This window comes from Ornithorhynchus anatinus, chromosome 20 (genome assembly GCF_004115215.2).
Source record: "Ornithorhynchus anatinus isolate Pmale09 chromosome 20, mOrnAna1.pri.v4, whole genome shotgun sequence".
NCBI lineage: Eukaryota > Metazoa > Chordata > Mammalia > Monotremata > Ornithorhynchidae > Ornithorhynchus > Ornithorhynchus anatinus.
The window spans coordinates 12974478-12989039 of NC_041747.1; the positions used below are offsets into that span (position 1 = coordinate 12974478).

The 14562-nt window shown below is 48.9% G+C and overlaps 1 protein-coding gene across 5 annotated transcripts; it reads right to left on the reverse strand.

Annotated features, from left to right (window-relative positions):
- Window positions 1–3436: 3436 nt before the first annotated feature.
- On the reverse strand, window positions 3437–13968 carry C20H13orf46 (chromosome 20 C13orf46 homolog). Of its 5 annotated transcripts, none has more exons than XM_029047828.2 (8): window positions 13649–13968; window positions 11918–11966; window positions 9902–10085; window positions 9461–9511; window positions 7782–7853; window positions 6327–6394; window positions 5637–5726; window positions 3437–3635 (listed from the first exon to the last, which is right to left on the reverse strand). In XM_029047828.2, exons 1-8 carry the CDS (start codon window positions 13836–13838, stop codon window positions 3506–3508), a joined length of 834 nt encoding a protein of 277 aa, XP_028903661.1. In that variant the 5' UTR covers window positions 13839–13968; the 3' UTR covers window positions 3437–3505. The 5 variants fall into 5 exon arrangements, with proteins under 5 accessions (XP_028903661.1, XP_028903660.1, XP_028903664.1 ...); XM_029047827.2 differs by having other exon boundaries at window positions 3490–3650; window positions 13649–13966; XM_029047831.2 differs by having other exon boundaries at window positions 3517–3635; window positions 5637–5718; window positions 13649–13963.
- Window positions 13969–14562: the final 594 nt, after the last annotated feature.

Here is a 14562-nt window from a genome sequence, read left to right on the forward strand (position 1 = left end):
GGAGCCATGATAACCCAGACCGACCTCACTAATTTCTCCTTCTCAGTCTCCTGCTCTACCTACTTTTCCAACCACGTTCCCAAACTCCACTAAAAATATTCCTCGTGGTACTTATTAAGCGCTTGCTCTTGGCGTAGATGATCAGGTTGTAGCAGGTCCCTGTCCCACATGGGGCAGCCAGTCGAAAGGGTAAGGAGAAACCAGGTATTGAATCCCCAGTTTGCAGATGAGGAAACTGAGGCTCAGAGAAGTTAAGGGACTTGTCCAAGGTCACACAGGCAAGCTGCTTTCGTGCCACTGCAACTGTCATTTACCCTGCTTTGGGTACCAACAAGTGTACTTTCAACAGTTTATTCTGCTTCTGCTATTCGTAAGTATTTTTATGTCTGGTTCCCTCTTAGAGTGAAAGCTTGTTGGGGGCAGGGACCCTGTCTAGCAACTCTGTTATATTGTACTTTCCCAAGCGCTTAGTACAGTGTTCTGCAGACATTGATTCATGTTTGGGTGGGAGGAGTGTGTGGTATGTGTCCACATCTGTGTTGAGAGCATAGGTAGGTGTGATTGTGTGTGATTTGGACAGGGAGGGCAAATTGTCTTGTGAAAAGCAGCAGGCTCTATTGGAAAAAAGCACAACAATGTGAGTCGGAGGACCTGGGCTCTAATCCCACCCCCGCCATTTGTCTGCTGGGTGACCGGCAGGTCATTTAAGTTCCTTGTGCCTCAGTTTCCTCTTCCATAAAATGGGGATTCAAAAAGTTCAAAAAGCAGCATGGCCTAGTGGATTCAGCACAGATCAGGAAGTCAGAAGGTCATGGGTTCTAATCCTATCTCTGCCACTTATCTGCTGTGTGTGAGGCTGGGTAAGTCACTTCTCTGGGCCTCAGTTCCCACATCTGTAAAATAGGGATTAAGACTGTGAGCCCCAGGTAGGACAGGGACTATGTCCAACCCGATTAGCTTGTATCTACCGCAGCCCTTAGAACGGTGCCTGGAACGTAGTAAGTGTTTAACAGATACCATTATTGTTATTATTCAAGTGAGCACTTTGGGGAACTCGTCCTGAAAGTGCTTTATTTTGGCCTTTCTTGGCTCAGCAGATTCTAGTTGCCTCCGGCTCTGAGGCAACAACTTGTTTCTATCACCTTTCATCCTGCCAGACATGTACCTCCTGATTTATGGCTGGTAGGGTTTTGGTAGAGAGGTCGGCTCTCTGGGGGAAGGTTGGCAGAGGGATTTGTTTTTCCAGATGTGGCTGCCGGGCTCTGTCGGCAGAATAAGCGAATAGTTGTGGTCTCAGGTCCCCGTTTGGTCCAGGCTGATCATTAATAAAAGCTGTGGTTGTAATATAAATGGGTCAGAGAAGAACAAACCAAATAAATTCTGGTTCCAAAATGCCCTAAACTCACACACCTTTCATTCTGGCCCAGGGGGCCTTGTGGACCTGCCCGCCTCAAAAAGACTCAAGTCTGGTGGCTTCCAAGGACCCAACGAAGTGTGTGTAATGATGATAATAATGGTATTTGTTTTAGAAAAGTGAAGTGACTTCATTTGTTCATTCATTCAATGGTATTTATTGAGTGCTTACTGTGTGCAGAGCACTGTACTGAGCGCTTGGAAAGTAGAGTTCGGCAACAGAGACAATCTCTACCCAACAACGGGTTCACAGTATAGAAGTGGGGGAGACAGACAACAAAACAAGTGGAAAGACATAGTGTCAATAGAAATAGAATTATCGATCTATACACATCATTAATAAAATAGAATAATAAATATGTACATATATACACGTGTGGTGTGGGGAGGGGGGCAGAGCAGAGGGAGGGAGTAGGGGCAATGGGGAGGAGGAGCAGAGGAAAAGGGGGTGCTTAGTCTTGCCCAAGTTTGCCCAGCAGACCAGTGGTGGAGCCAGTAATGATAATAGTAATAGTGGTAGTTGTTTAGCACTTACTACATGCCAGGCACTGTATTAAGTGCTGGGGTAGATATAAGCAAGCAAGTCAGGTTGGACGCAGTCCCTATCCCATGTGGAACTCACAGTTTCAATCCCCATTTTTCAGATGAGGGAACTGAGACCCAGAGAAATAAAGTGACTTGCTGAAGGTCACAGCAGACATGGAGCCACGATTAGAACCCATGACTGTGCTCTCTCCACTGGGCCATGTTGCTTCTCAACCGCCCACCTGAGGGCTACAGCACCGGCCAGGGAGTCAGAAGGACCTGGGTTCTAATCCCGGCCCCACCACTTGTCTGTTGCGTGATCTTAGGCAAGTCACTTCGCTTCCCTGGGTCTCAATTCCCTCATCTGGAAAATGAGGATAAAGGCTGGGACTCCCCAACATGGGCCAGAGATTGGGCCCAACCTGATTATCTTTTATCTACCCCAGTGCTTAGGACAGGGCCTGGCACATAGTAAGCGCTTTACAAATGCCATAAAAAAAAAGAAAAAGAAAGGGGAAAGAGAACGCAGAGTTCCACAAATCTGAAATAAGCCAAGCGGACCAACAGAGGTCACTGCTGACTGAGGAATTGTGGGGGAAGGTTCCTGAAGAGGAGAGGCAGGGATTTAGCATTCACCTCCTGTCCTTGTTTTACTTGTAAGACAATTAAAATAAATATTCCATGGCACATGTGTGAGCGAGTTCTCTCTCTCACACACACTCATTCACTCTCGCTCGCTCTCACTCACACATTCATCCCACTAGGACTCTGGCTGCAGAGTTAGACTGTAAGCTCGTAGGGAGTGGGAAATTTACCTGTTTATTATTATATCGTACTCTCCCAAGCACTTGGCAAACAGTAAGCGTTCAGTAAATACGATTGAATGAATGAATGAGGTGTGGGGCTCAGGTGCTGAGCTGAACACTCTGCTGGGGAGGGCAAAGGCGTAGAACAAATGGGAAGGTAAGGATACCCCCCCCCGCTCCCCCTGGGAAAAAAATTAGAAGTCCACATTTTACTCGAGAATGGCTTACGTGATATCATTAGGTCACACCGTGTGGCTGGCGTAATGTGTAACGTTGCAGCGTTGAGATGTCTGCTAGGAAAAACGCAGGCCCAGGAGTCAGAGGAACTGAGTTCTCATCCTGGTTCAGCCCCTTGCCCGCTGTGTGGCCCGCGGTAGTTCACTTTATTTCTCTGTGCCTCGGTTTCTTCACCTGTAAAATGGAGCTGGAATATCTGTGCCCCTCCCCCTTATGCTGTGAGTCCCACGTGAGACATGGACTGTGTCCAACCCCATTATCTTCTATCTCCCCCAGCACTTAGAACAGTGCCTAGCACGTAGTAAGTGCTTAACAAATCCACAATTATTACGATTATTATTAAAGGATCCAGATTCATTCATTCTTTGGCGGATATAAAGGGGGAAGGCCATCCAGGTCAGAGGCAGGACGTGGGCAAGGGGTCGGTGGCGAGATTGACGAACGGTGAGCAGGTTGCAGTTAAGAGGATCCAAGTACGCAGGCTGGGTTGTAGTAGGAAATCAGCGAGGTGAAACAGACACACGTTACCCATTTCCACGGTTTTTCTCAGACTTTAATTCTTTGTGGAAAAGGGGGGTGTGGAGTAGTTCTACGGGAGGTCCGCCTGCCAGTTCGGGGTTGGGGGGTCCCTGCTGGCTGGGTGGTCTTGAGCTCCTGGGGGTGAGTCTCCTGGGGGAAGCAAGAGAGACAGATGTTAAGCTTTTGGGGGGGAGGTGTAGAGGAAGTAAGGCCCACCCCATGCTGGCTGCCCCGGGGACCCATGCTAGGCCCCTCTGCCTTCTCTGGTCATTCCTAGGAGCACCTGCCTTAGCGGGAAAAGGCATAACGTAGTAGATAGAGCCCGGGCCTGGAATTCGGAAGATCCTGGGTTCTAATCCCAGCTCCTCCACTCCTCTGCGGTGTGACCCTGGGCAAGTCACTTCTCTTGGCCTCAGTTCCCTCATCTGGAAAATGGGGATTGAGACGGTGAGCCCCATGTGGGACAGGGACTGTGTCCAACCCAATTTGCTTGTATCCACCCCAGCGCTTAGTACAGTGCCTGGCACATAGTCAGCACCTAAAAAATACCATAAAGAAGCAGCATGGCCTAGTGGCAAGAGAACAGCCTTGAGAGTTAGAGGATGTGGGTTCTAATGCCGGCTCTGCCACTTGTCTGCTGTGTGAACTTGGGCAAATCACTTGACTTTTCGGTGCTTGGCACATAGTAAGCACTTAAATATTATAATTATTATTAGCGGGGATCCCTGGCCTTTCTGCCTTTCTCCATCATCATCATCGATGATAGCCGATTATCTTGTATCTACTCCACCGCTTAATACAGTGCCTGGCATGTAGTTAGTTAAATACCATAATTATTATTAGTATTTAGTGAGCACTTATGTGCAGGGCACTGTACTAAGCTCTTGGGAGAGTACAATACAACAGAGTAGGTGGACATGATCCCTGCCCACAGCGAGCTTACTGTCTAGAGGGTAGACAGGTGTCAATATAAATAAATACCTAATTTATAATGTAATGTAATTTAAAGATTGTATTTTCCAGTCTTAGATTCTCTCTGTCTGATGGAGATTGGGGTTCCCTGGGCAGAGACAGGGTGTGATGCTTCCTTGATGCTTTATGGGGAGACGGTGGCTGTTTTCCCTTCTCCGAGCCAAGTATGGAGTGGCAGAGATAGGGGGATGACAGGGAGGATGCTGAGTTTAAGCTAGCCTCATTTACCTCATCTGTAAAATGGGGGATGATGATGATTATTATGGTACTTGTTAAGCGCTTACTACCCGCCAAGCACTGTTACAAGCACTGGAGTAGATGCAAATTAAATCAACCTTCTCACCGTGCCTCTATCTCGCCTATCTCCCTGCCGACCCCTAGCCCACTTTCTGCCTCTGGCCTGGAATGCCCTTCCTCCTCAAACCCGACAGACAGTGACTCTCCCCTGCTTCAGAGCCTTATTGAGGGCACATCTCTGCCAAGAAGCCTTCCCTGACTAAGCCCCCCTTTCCTCTTCTCCCACTCCCTTCTGCATCGCCCTGACTTGCTCCCTTCATTCATCTCTCCTCCCAGCCCCACAGCACTTATGTCCACATTGGTCATTTATGTATATTAATGTCTGCTTCCTGCTCTGGACTGTTTGCTGTGGGCAGCGTAGGTGTCCTATTGTACTCTCCCAAGCGCTTAGTACAGTGCCCTGCATATAGTGAGAGCTCAAAATATACTATTGGCTAACTGACTAGATAGTGTCCCCCATTTGGCTAAATGGGCCCATGGGATCAAGGTGGGGGTAAAGCTAGACTGACCAAGCTTTGCTCTCAAGGTTCCAGGGGTCTTAATTCAGTGTCCCTTTGGGGGTCGGGGAGAGAAAGGAAGAGGAGGAGGAGATAGAGGGGGAGGAAGAAGGAGAAGAAAGAGTAAGAAAGGAAGAAAGAAGAGGAAGAAAGGAAGAAACAAGAGGAGGAAGAAACAAAGAGGAAGAGGAAGAAAGGAAGAAAGAAAAAGAAAGAAGAGGAAGAAATAAGGGAAGAAAGGAGGAGGAAGAAAGAAAAAGGGGAGGAAGCTAGAAAAAGAGGGAGGAAAAGGAATAATACTAATAATAATGAGGGCTAAGTAACTCCAAATCTGCCTCTCAGTCCGTACCCCGTCCTGGACAGTGGTTACCTTCTGGATTGGTTACAGGCTTCTGTCTTTGGGTTTCTTCTTTGCCGACACGGGGAAACAGCACATCCAGCTGCTCTTGGGCCTGCCGCACTCAAGCCAAGCAGAGACAAACAGGGTCAGGGGAAGGTTCTCACTGCTAGCTGCCCCGAGCAAGGTGGAACCAAATGGCTGTGGGAATCCCCTTCTCAGCTCTGCCCCTTTTACCCATTTACAGGCAGCAGGAAAGCTCAGTCTCTGACCTTCAGATCCAATACCCCCACAGAATCCCACCTCCCTGATGTCCATATCCGGAATTTATTTATACCAATGTCTGTCTCCCCCTCTAGGCTGTGAAGCAGGGAACGTGTGGGTTATATTATTGTGTTGTGCTCCCCCAAGTGCTTACTACAGTGCCCTGCATATAGTAAGCACTCAAATATGATCAATAGATTTCAAATGGAGATTAAATCCTCTTCCCTCCTATTCATTCAATCGTATTTATTGAGCGCTTACTGTGTGCAGAACACTGTACTAAGCGCTTGGAAAGTACAATTCAGCAACAGAGACAAGCCCTGCCTGACAATGGGTGTGAGCCCCATGACAGCAGGGACCGTGTATGTCCAACCTGATTATATTGTATCGGTCCCACCGCTTAGCACATAGTAAGCGCTTAACAAGTACCATAATTCATTAAGTACCGTAATTACTCACTCATCTTCATCGGACCTCTCTCCCGCCTCCTCGTCGATCTCTCCTTCCGCCAAAATTCTTTCGATATTCTAAATGAGAGCAGACATGTTTTCACCCACGCACCGAGAGCCCCCGTCATGGCTGGTCACCCCCAGAGTCCCTTTCTCAGGAGGGGCGAGGGGAGGGAGGGAGCCTGGAGATTCAGCTAGGAAGGGGCAGGCGCTAGGCCTCAGGACCCGGCTTCGAAACCCAGGCCTGCTGGGGAAAAGTGAGTTTCAACAGTCTAGGTCCCAAATGACCCAGGATCCGTTTGGTCGGCAAAAGTAACGAGTAGAGAAGCAGCGTGGGCTAGTGGATAGGGTCCTTCTGACCTGGGTTCTAATCCTGGCTCTGCTGCTCATCTGCTCATCTGCTCTGGGACCTTGGGCAAGGTACTTGATTTCTCAGGGCCTCAGTTACCTCATCTGTAAAATGGGGATTGCGACTGTGAGTCCCAAGTGGGACAGGGGCTGTGTCTAAGCCGATTTGCTTGTTTCCACGCCAGTGCTTAATACGGTGCCTGGCACGTAGTAAGTGCTTAACAAATACCACAATTATTATTATTACCTCCCAGGATGAAGCTTCGGGATACGTTTGCTCTAAAGAGTGCAGTGGGATGCAATCGATCATATTTATTGAGTGCATACTGTGGGCAGAGCACCGTACGATACGCTCAGTCCAGAGACAATGGGAAACAGAGTGGCCCGGGGCGCTCAAGTGAAGGGAAATAGCTTGCCCAAGGTCACAGCAGACATGAGGCGGAGCTGGGATTAGAAACCAAGTCCTTCTGACTCCCAGGGCCCTTTCCGCTAAATCCTGCTGCTTCTCATGACCATCCTCCAGTGGCTTTTGTTCCCCGTCTCTGATGCCCATCTTCCAGTGGCTCTCCTACCCCAACCCATGCCCATCTTCCAGATTCTCTCCCATGCCCGTCGTGATCATCTTTCAGCGACTTTCCCCTCTTGGTGTTGGTCCTCTGTGGATTTCCCGCCCCCTTATGCCCACCCTCCGGCTACTCTCCTGTCCCTCCCCTCCATGCCTGCCCTCTCCCTGCCGTCCCTGCCCCATCCCAGTGCCCACTGTCCAGCCAACCAGGCCCAGCACCAAACCTCACCCCGCACCAGCGAGCTTAGTCAGACTCTGTTTAGTTTGCGTGTAAAATAATAATTAATACCAATTATGGTATTTATTAAGCCCTTACTCTATGCCAGGCACTATACTAAGCACTGGGGTGGCTACGAGCAAACCGCATTGGCCACGGTCCCTGTCCCACGTGGGCCTCACGGTCTTCATCCCCAGTTTAGAGATGAGGTAACTGAGGCGCAGAGAAGTGAAGTGGCTTGTCCAAGGCCACCCAGCAGACAAGTGGTGGAGCCGGGATTAGAACCTATGACTGTTCCCAGGTCACTGCTCTAGTGTCCACTAAAATGCTCTTACCTCCTCGACGTGGTCTCGTAAATCGATCTCCACAAATACAGGGTGCAGTTTCTGAAGGAGGAAAGAGCTGTCCTGTTTAGAAATGGCGTTGTCCCGTGCAGGAAAGAAGAAAGAAATGTCAGTGGTTCCACTAATAATAATAATGTGGTATCTGTCTAGTGCTTACTATGTGCCAGGCTAAGTGAGCCCCACGTGGGACAGGACTGTGTCCAACACGATTTGCTTGTCTTTACCCCAGCGCTTAGTACAGTGACTGGCACATAGTAAGTGCTTACCACATATCACAGTTTACGTGTACCACAATAAGGTGGTTCTAAGCGGCAGAGTAGATCCAAGCTAATCAGGTAGGACTCAGTCTCTGTCCCAAATTGGGCTCACAATCTAAATCTCTATTTTACAGATGAGGTAACTGAGGCAACAGAGAATAATAATAACAATGTTGGTATTTGTTAAGCGCCTACTATGTGCAGAGCACTGTTCTGAGAAGTGACTTTCCCGAAGTCACATAGCTGACAAGTGGTGAAGCTGGGGTTAGAACCCATGACCTCTGGCTTCCAAGCCCGTGCTCTTTCCACTGGCCCTTGCTGTGATGACCCATACTGAGCCATTCACGCTTTCACTCCTATGCCCAGGGGCCTGTGTTGCACCCTCCGGAGAATATTACTCATTCAATCGTACTTACTGAGCGCTTTCAATGTGCAGAGCACTGTACTAAGTGCTTGGAAAGTACAATTCGGCTACAAATGGAGATGATCCCTACCCCACAACGGGCTCACAGTCTAGAAATGGACTTTGTGTTCCGCTCTGGTCCTGACTGTACCAAGGCTCATCTGATTGACCACTGCTGCCCAGTGGAACTCTGGTCTTTCCTTTCCCCAAACATTAACCTTCCCGAACCCCCAGGACCCTCCGTCAGAATGACGGCAGGCTAATGGGTCAGGGCTGAGGCCTGGAAAATGGCCAGACTGGGGCGGGGATGTTCTAATTCCCAGCCGGGTGTTCAGGGCTCCTTGTGGACTGGGAATGTCACCGTTTATTGTTGTATTATACTTTCCCAAGTGCTCAGTACAGTGCTCTGCACACAGTAAGCGCTCAATAAATACTATATCCTGAGAAGCAGCATGGCGTAGGGGCAAGAGCACGGGCTTGGGAGTCAGAGGACATAGGTTCTAAGCCCAGCTCCCCCACTTGTCTGCTGTGTGATCTTGGGCAAGTCACTTAACTTCTCTGTGCTTCAGTTACCTCCTCTATAAAATAGAGATTAAGACTGTGAGCCCCAGATGGGACAATCTGATTACCTTGTATCTACCCCAGCCCTTAGAAGTGCGTGGTACATAGTAACCACTTAAATACTATCATTATTATTGCATTGTACTCTCCCAACTGCTTAGTACAGGGCTCCGCACACAATAAGTGCTCAATAAATACAATTGATTGACTGAAAACCGGGAGGATTATATTGCCTTATTCAGATTCTGGTCCTATACAGAGGTTTTCAGACGAACTGGCCCTTTCCAGAAATACGCTTTGCCTTAGGCAGTCTCAAGCCCCAAGGGAGGTCGGAGGAGGACGGAGGTGAGAATTGTGATGTCATAGGAAGTTGTCTTTGGAGTGTGATGTTCCTGGCCATTGTCAGACTATAGCCCGCCTCTCTGGACATGCGGTTCAGAATGACTTACATATTTCTCAAGCAGGAGGTCGTCTGGCTTGGAAAACTCCGGGTCACTTGCCTGTAGGGTGAAAGAAAATGCAGATGGTGTAAACCGTAGCAGAACCCTAACTCCACACACCACGGATCATAATTTATTTCCTTCTCAAATGAAGATTAGAGAAGCAGCACGGCCTAGTGGCTAGAGCCCGGGCCTGGGAGTCGAAAGGACCTGGGTTCTAATCCCGGCTCCACTACTTAACTGCTATGTAAACTTGGGCAGTCACTTCATTTCTCTGTGCCTCAGTTACCTCACCTGTAAAATGGGGATTAAGACTGAGAGCCCCTTCTGGGACATGAACTGTCTCCTACCTGATTACCTTGTATCTACCCCAGCGCTCAGAACAGCATCTGGCATATAGTAAGTGCTTAACAGATGCCATTAAAAAAAAATGGAAAAAAAATTCCTCACCTCTGCTTCCGCATACATTTCTTCGAGGGAATGTTTTCTGTTCTTTTCTTTCTCTGGATCTCCCTCCTCCTCCTCCTCCTCCTCATTTTCACCTTCTTCCTCCTCTTCATTCTCCCCTGTCTTTCTCTCTACCTTTTTTAGTGCACCTGGGTGCTTGTCCTTTTCATCCTCTAAGTTCACCTGGCTAAATGAAAGGATTCAATCGATCATTAGTGTGTTGTACACTTCCAAGCACTTAGTACAGTGCTCTGCCCATAGTAACCCCCCCAATAAATACCATGGATTGATTGATTGTACTGAGCACTCATTGTATGCAGAGCACTGACTGGAGCCATAAAATACAGGATACCTGCCCTCTAGGAGCTTACCATCAACCGGAGGGAGAGAATAAATTCAAAGGAGCAGAAAGAGAATGGAAAGGTGAATAATAATTGTAGTAATAATAATAGCAATATCAATCAATCAGTGGTATTTGTTGAGAACTTACCTGATGCAAAAATCCTAAGTGCTTGGGAAAATACAATAGAATTGTTAGATGGAACTTTGCCCACAGTATATGTAAATCAGACAGCCAGGTGGATGAATAAATGCTAATTAAATAGCAGGGTTTGTAAATCGATGAGAACAGATCCTACAATGAGAACAGATCCTACGGGTGGTTTTGAATGCGTAAATGCTGAGAGCATGAGTTGTGAAGGTGTGACCTGGGGAGAAGAAAAATCGGGGAAGACCTCTTGGAGGAAGCAGTCTTAGGAGGCCTCCGAAGATGGAGAGAGCTGAGGTCTGGTCGATTTATCAGGGAGAGACTGTGCGGTCACTGTTGGCAGGGAATGAAAGGCAGCGGAGCCTAGTGGATAGAGCACTGGCTTGGGAGTCAGAAGGTTCTCATCCTGTTTGTGTTGTGTTGTCTTTGTTTTCTCTTTGAGCCAAACTAATTGAATGTAAATGTTCCAAACTTTATAACCTTTACAGGAGTACAGGAGTTGATTGAAATTGTATAGCTTTTTAAAGGTGCGGTTTCTTCAAGTTATTTGCATAGCAAAATGTTCACTTCCTGCACTTTGACAAGCACGTTTATTCCGAAGAGGTTGGGTACTGTCTTGAGTGGAATGCAGCGGGGCTCAGTGGGAAGAGCCCGGGCTTGGGAGTCAGAAGCCATGGGTTCGAATCCCGGCTCTGCCACTTGTCAGCTGTGTGACTGTGGGCAAGTCACTTAACTTCTCTGTGCCTCAGTCACCTCATCTGTAAAATGGGGATTAAGACTGTGAGCCTCACGTGGGACAACCCGATTACCCTGCATCTACCCCAGCGCTTAGAACAGTGCTCTGCACATAGTAAGCGCTTAACAAATACCAACATTATTATTATTAACCTGGCTCTGACACTCATCTGTTGGCTGACTTTGCGCAAGTCATTTCCCTTCATTTTACTTCATTTCTCTGTGCCTCAGTTCCCTCATCGGTAAAATGGGGATTAAGACTATGAGCCCCATGTGGGATCGGGACCGTGTCCAACCTGATTAACTGGCATATACCTCAGTGCTTAGAACAGTGTCTGGCACATAGTAAGTGTTGAACAAATATTTTTAAAAAAGCATCTACCAACTTTGTTGATTTAAACTCTCCCAAGCAGTAAGTAAAGTGCTCTGCACAGAGGAAGGGTTCAATAAATGCCATTGTTCGACTGAGGGACTTCCAAGGCAAGAGGAAGCGTGTGAGCCATGAGGTAGAGGGGAATAGTTGAGAACGGAGTCCAGTGAGGTTGAGCTTGGGTGAAAAAGAGAGGACAAGCTGGGGGTTTAGACATTTTGCAGACAAGGGAACTGAGGCAGAGAAGTGAAGTGACTTGCGCGAAGTCACAGAGCAGACAAGTGGTGGAGCTGGGATTAGAACCCAAGTCCTTTGACTCCCAAGCCTGTGCTCTTTCCACTAGACCACACTGCTTCTATGTTTCCAGCTGTAACCCCACTGGTTAGCAACAAGAGACGGTCAGTTTGAAAATAAGATGACTGCTTACCAGCTAGCATCCTCCACTTCGACTCTTGGCTCTTTTTCCAACTCCTCAGCTGCTTGGAAGGAGGAAATGAGTAAGTTAGAGTGTCCCTAAATATCTTTTTCATTTAAATCAAGATATGCGTTCTTTATAGAGTTTTCCAAGAGCACCCAAACGTTATGGCCTAGTGGAAAGGGTACAGGCCAGGGAGTCAGAGGACCTGGATTCTAATTCCACCACATAATAATAATAATAATGTTGGCATTTGTTAAGCACTTACTATGTGCCAAGCACTGTACTAAGTGCTGGGGTAAATAAAAGGTAATCGGGTTGTCCAACGTGGGGCTCACAGTCTTAATCCTCCTTTTACAGATGAGGGAACTGAGCCACAGAGAGCTAAAGTGGCTTGCCCAAAGTCACATAGCTGACAAGTGGTGGAGCCGGGATTAGAACCCACGACCTATGGCTCCCAAGCCCGTGCTCTTTCCACTGAGCCATGCTACTTGCCTGCTGTGTTACCTTGGCCAAGTCATTTCGCTTCTCCGGGCCTCGGTTTTCCCATTGGTAAAATGGGGATTCAATACTTGTCCTTCCTCCTCCTTAGGCTGGGAGTCCCACGTAGGACAGGCACGATTATTTGGTCCCTATCCCAGTGCTCAGTACAGGGCTTGGCATATAGTAAGTTCTCAACAAATACCACTATTATTATTTTTATTATTATTGCTCTTATCTGTGCTAAGCACCATAGAAGCACTTAAATACCATTAAAAGAAACCTCATTATTACATGTGACTCACTGTGTTGTAGCCAAAGGGCTTCCCTTGCCCTAATAATAGTAATAAGAATGATAATGACAATTTGTGCTATATTTTTAAGCACTTATCATTGTGCAAAGCACTGCGCTAAGCCCGTTGTGGGCAGGGATTGCCTCTGCATTGTACTTTCCAGGTGCTTAGTACAATGCCCTACACACGGTAAGCGCTCAATAAATACAACTGAATGAATACAAGATATTCAGATGGGACACAGTCCCTGATTCCCCATCATACTCACAGGGGAGGGCGAACAGGTATTTCATCCCCGTTTTAGAGATGAGGAAACCGAGACCCAGAGAAGTGAAGTGACTCGCCTAAACTCATGCAGTGGATGGGTGGTGGAGCCGGGATTAGAACCCAGACCTCTGATTCCCAAGGCCCGGGCTCTTTTCACTAGAGAAGCAGCATGGCTTGGTGGAAAGAGCCCGGGCTTGAGTCAGAGGTCGTGGGTTCTAATCCCGGCTCCGCCACTTGTCAGCTGTGTGACTTTGGGCAAGCCACTTCACTTCTCTGCCTCAGTGACCTCATTTGTAAAAATGGCAAAATGGGGACTCAGTATTTGTCAATAAATAAATGTGGTTATGACTGAGCCCCACGTGGGACAACCTGATTACCTTGTACCTACCCCGGCGCTTAGTACAGTACTTAGCACACAGTAAGGGCTTAACAAATACTGTAATTATTATTTTCACTAGGCCATGCTGCTTTCCTTTGGGAATCACAGGGGCCTCTTTCTGGCTTCCCCTCCTGTCCCCACCTCCGAGCTCCGTCCACCCCAGCAGCCATTTCTCCTCGGTGATCTTCACCAGCTCCATGATGGCAGCCGGTCCTCCTACCCACAAAGTTCTCTGCTCCGTCCCGTGGAACTCTAGGAGGCGGCGGGCGGAAGAGGACCGGATCTCGTGCCCTCCCCTCTCCCTCTGCCCCATCGACCTCTCACCGATTTCCTGCAACAGCGACTTGGCCGGACTGGCTCTCTCCCTCCTCTGAGGGAAGGCCGCCTCGCTCTTGCTCCTCTGTAGCTCGGAGGCTTCCGTGACCACTCTGTGGAGCCTGGAGGCCACCGGGAGGGCGGCGGTTCCCGGCGTGGGCCGATGCCGCCTGTGCCCCGTCGCCACCTCCTTCTCCATGGCTTGGCTCTCGGGCGCGCCAAGGAGTGTCAGTCCGGAAGCATGGTTTCGAAGCCCTCCCTCGGGCCTCCTTGCCCTGGCAGAGCCAGCTGCCTGAGGGGCCGGGGAGGGCCTGCTTGTTGCTACGAGGCTCCTGTGACATCACTGCAAGGGGGGGACCGAAGTAAAGTTTTGCTCTCACCCCGACAGAGCCGACTCTGGGTCAGGCGGGGATGGGGTGGGTGAGGCCGGCCCCGGCTTCCCTTTTCCGGGCCCCGGTTTTCCCCGAGAGGATCGGATCGCTGTCCGCCAAAGAGCTGATGCGAATCGGGGGATCTGGGTCGCTGACCTCCCTGCCCCTCCCCGCTCTGGTCCACACTTCTATCTGCTGCCTGGATCGTTTTCCGACAAAAAAAAGGTGCAGGCTGTGTTTCCCCACTCCTCATGAACCTCCGGTGGTTGCCCATCCAACTCTGCATCAATCAGAAACTTTTTACCATCACCTTGCCCCCTCCTATCTCACCTCGCTTCTCTCTGACCACAACCCATCCTGCAAAATTCCGCTCCTCTAACGCTCACCTTCTCACCGTACCTCCATCTAGTCTACCGTCCTCTCGCCCATGTCCTGCCCCAGGCCTGGAAAGCCTTCCCTCCTCACATCTGACAATTACTCCCCCAACTTCAAAGCCTTTTTGAAGGCACATTTCATCCAAGAGGCCTTCCCTCACTAAGCCCTCTTTTCCTC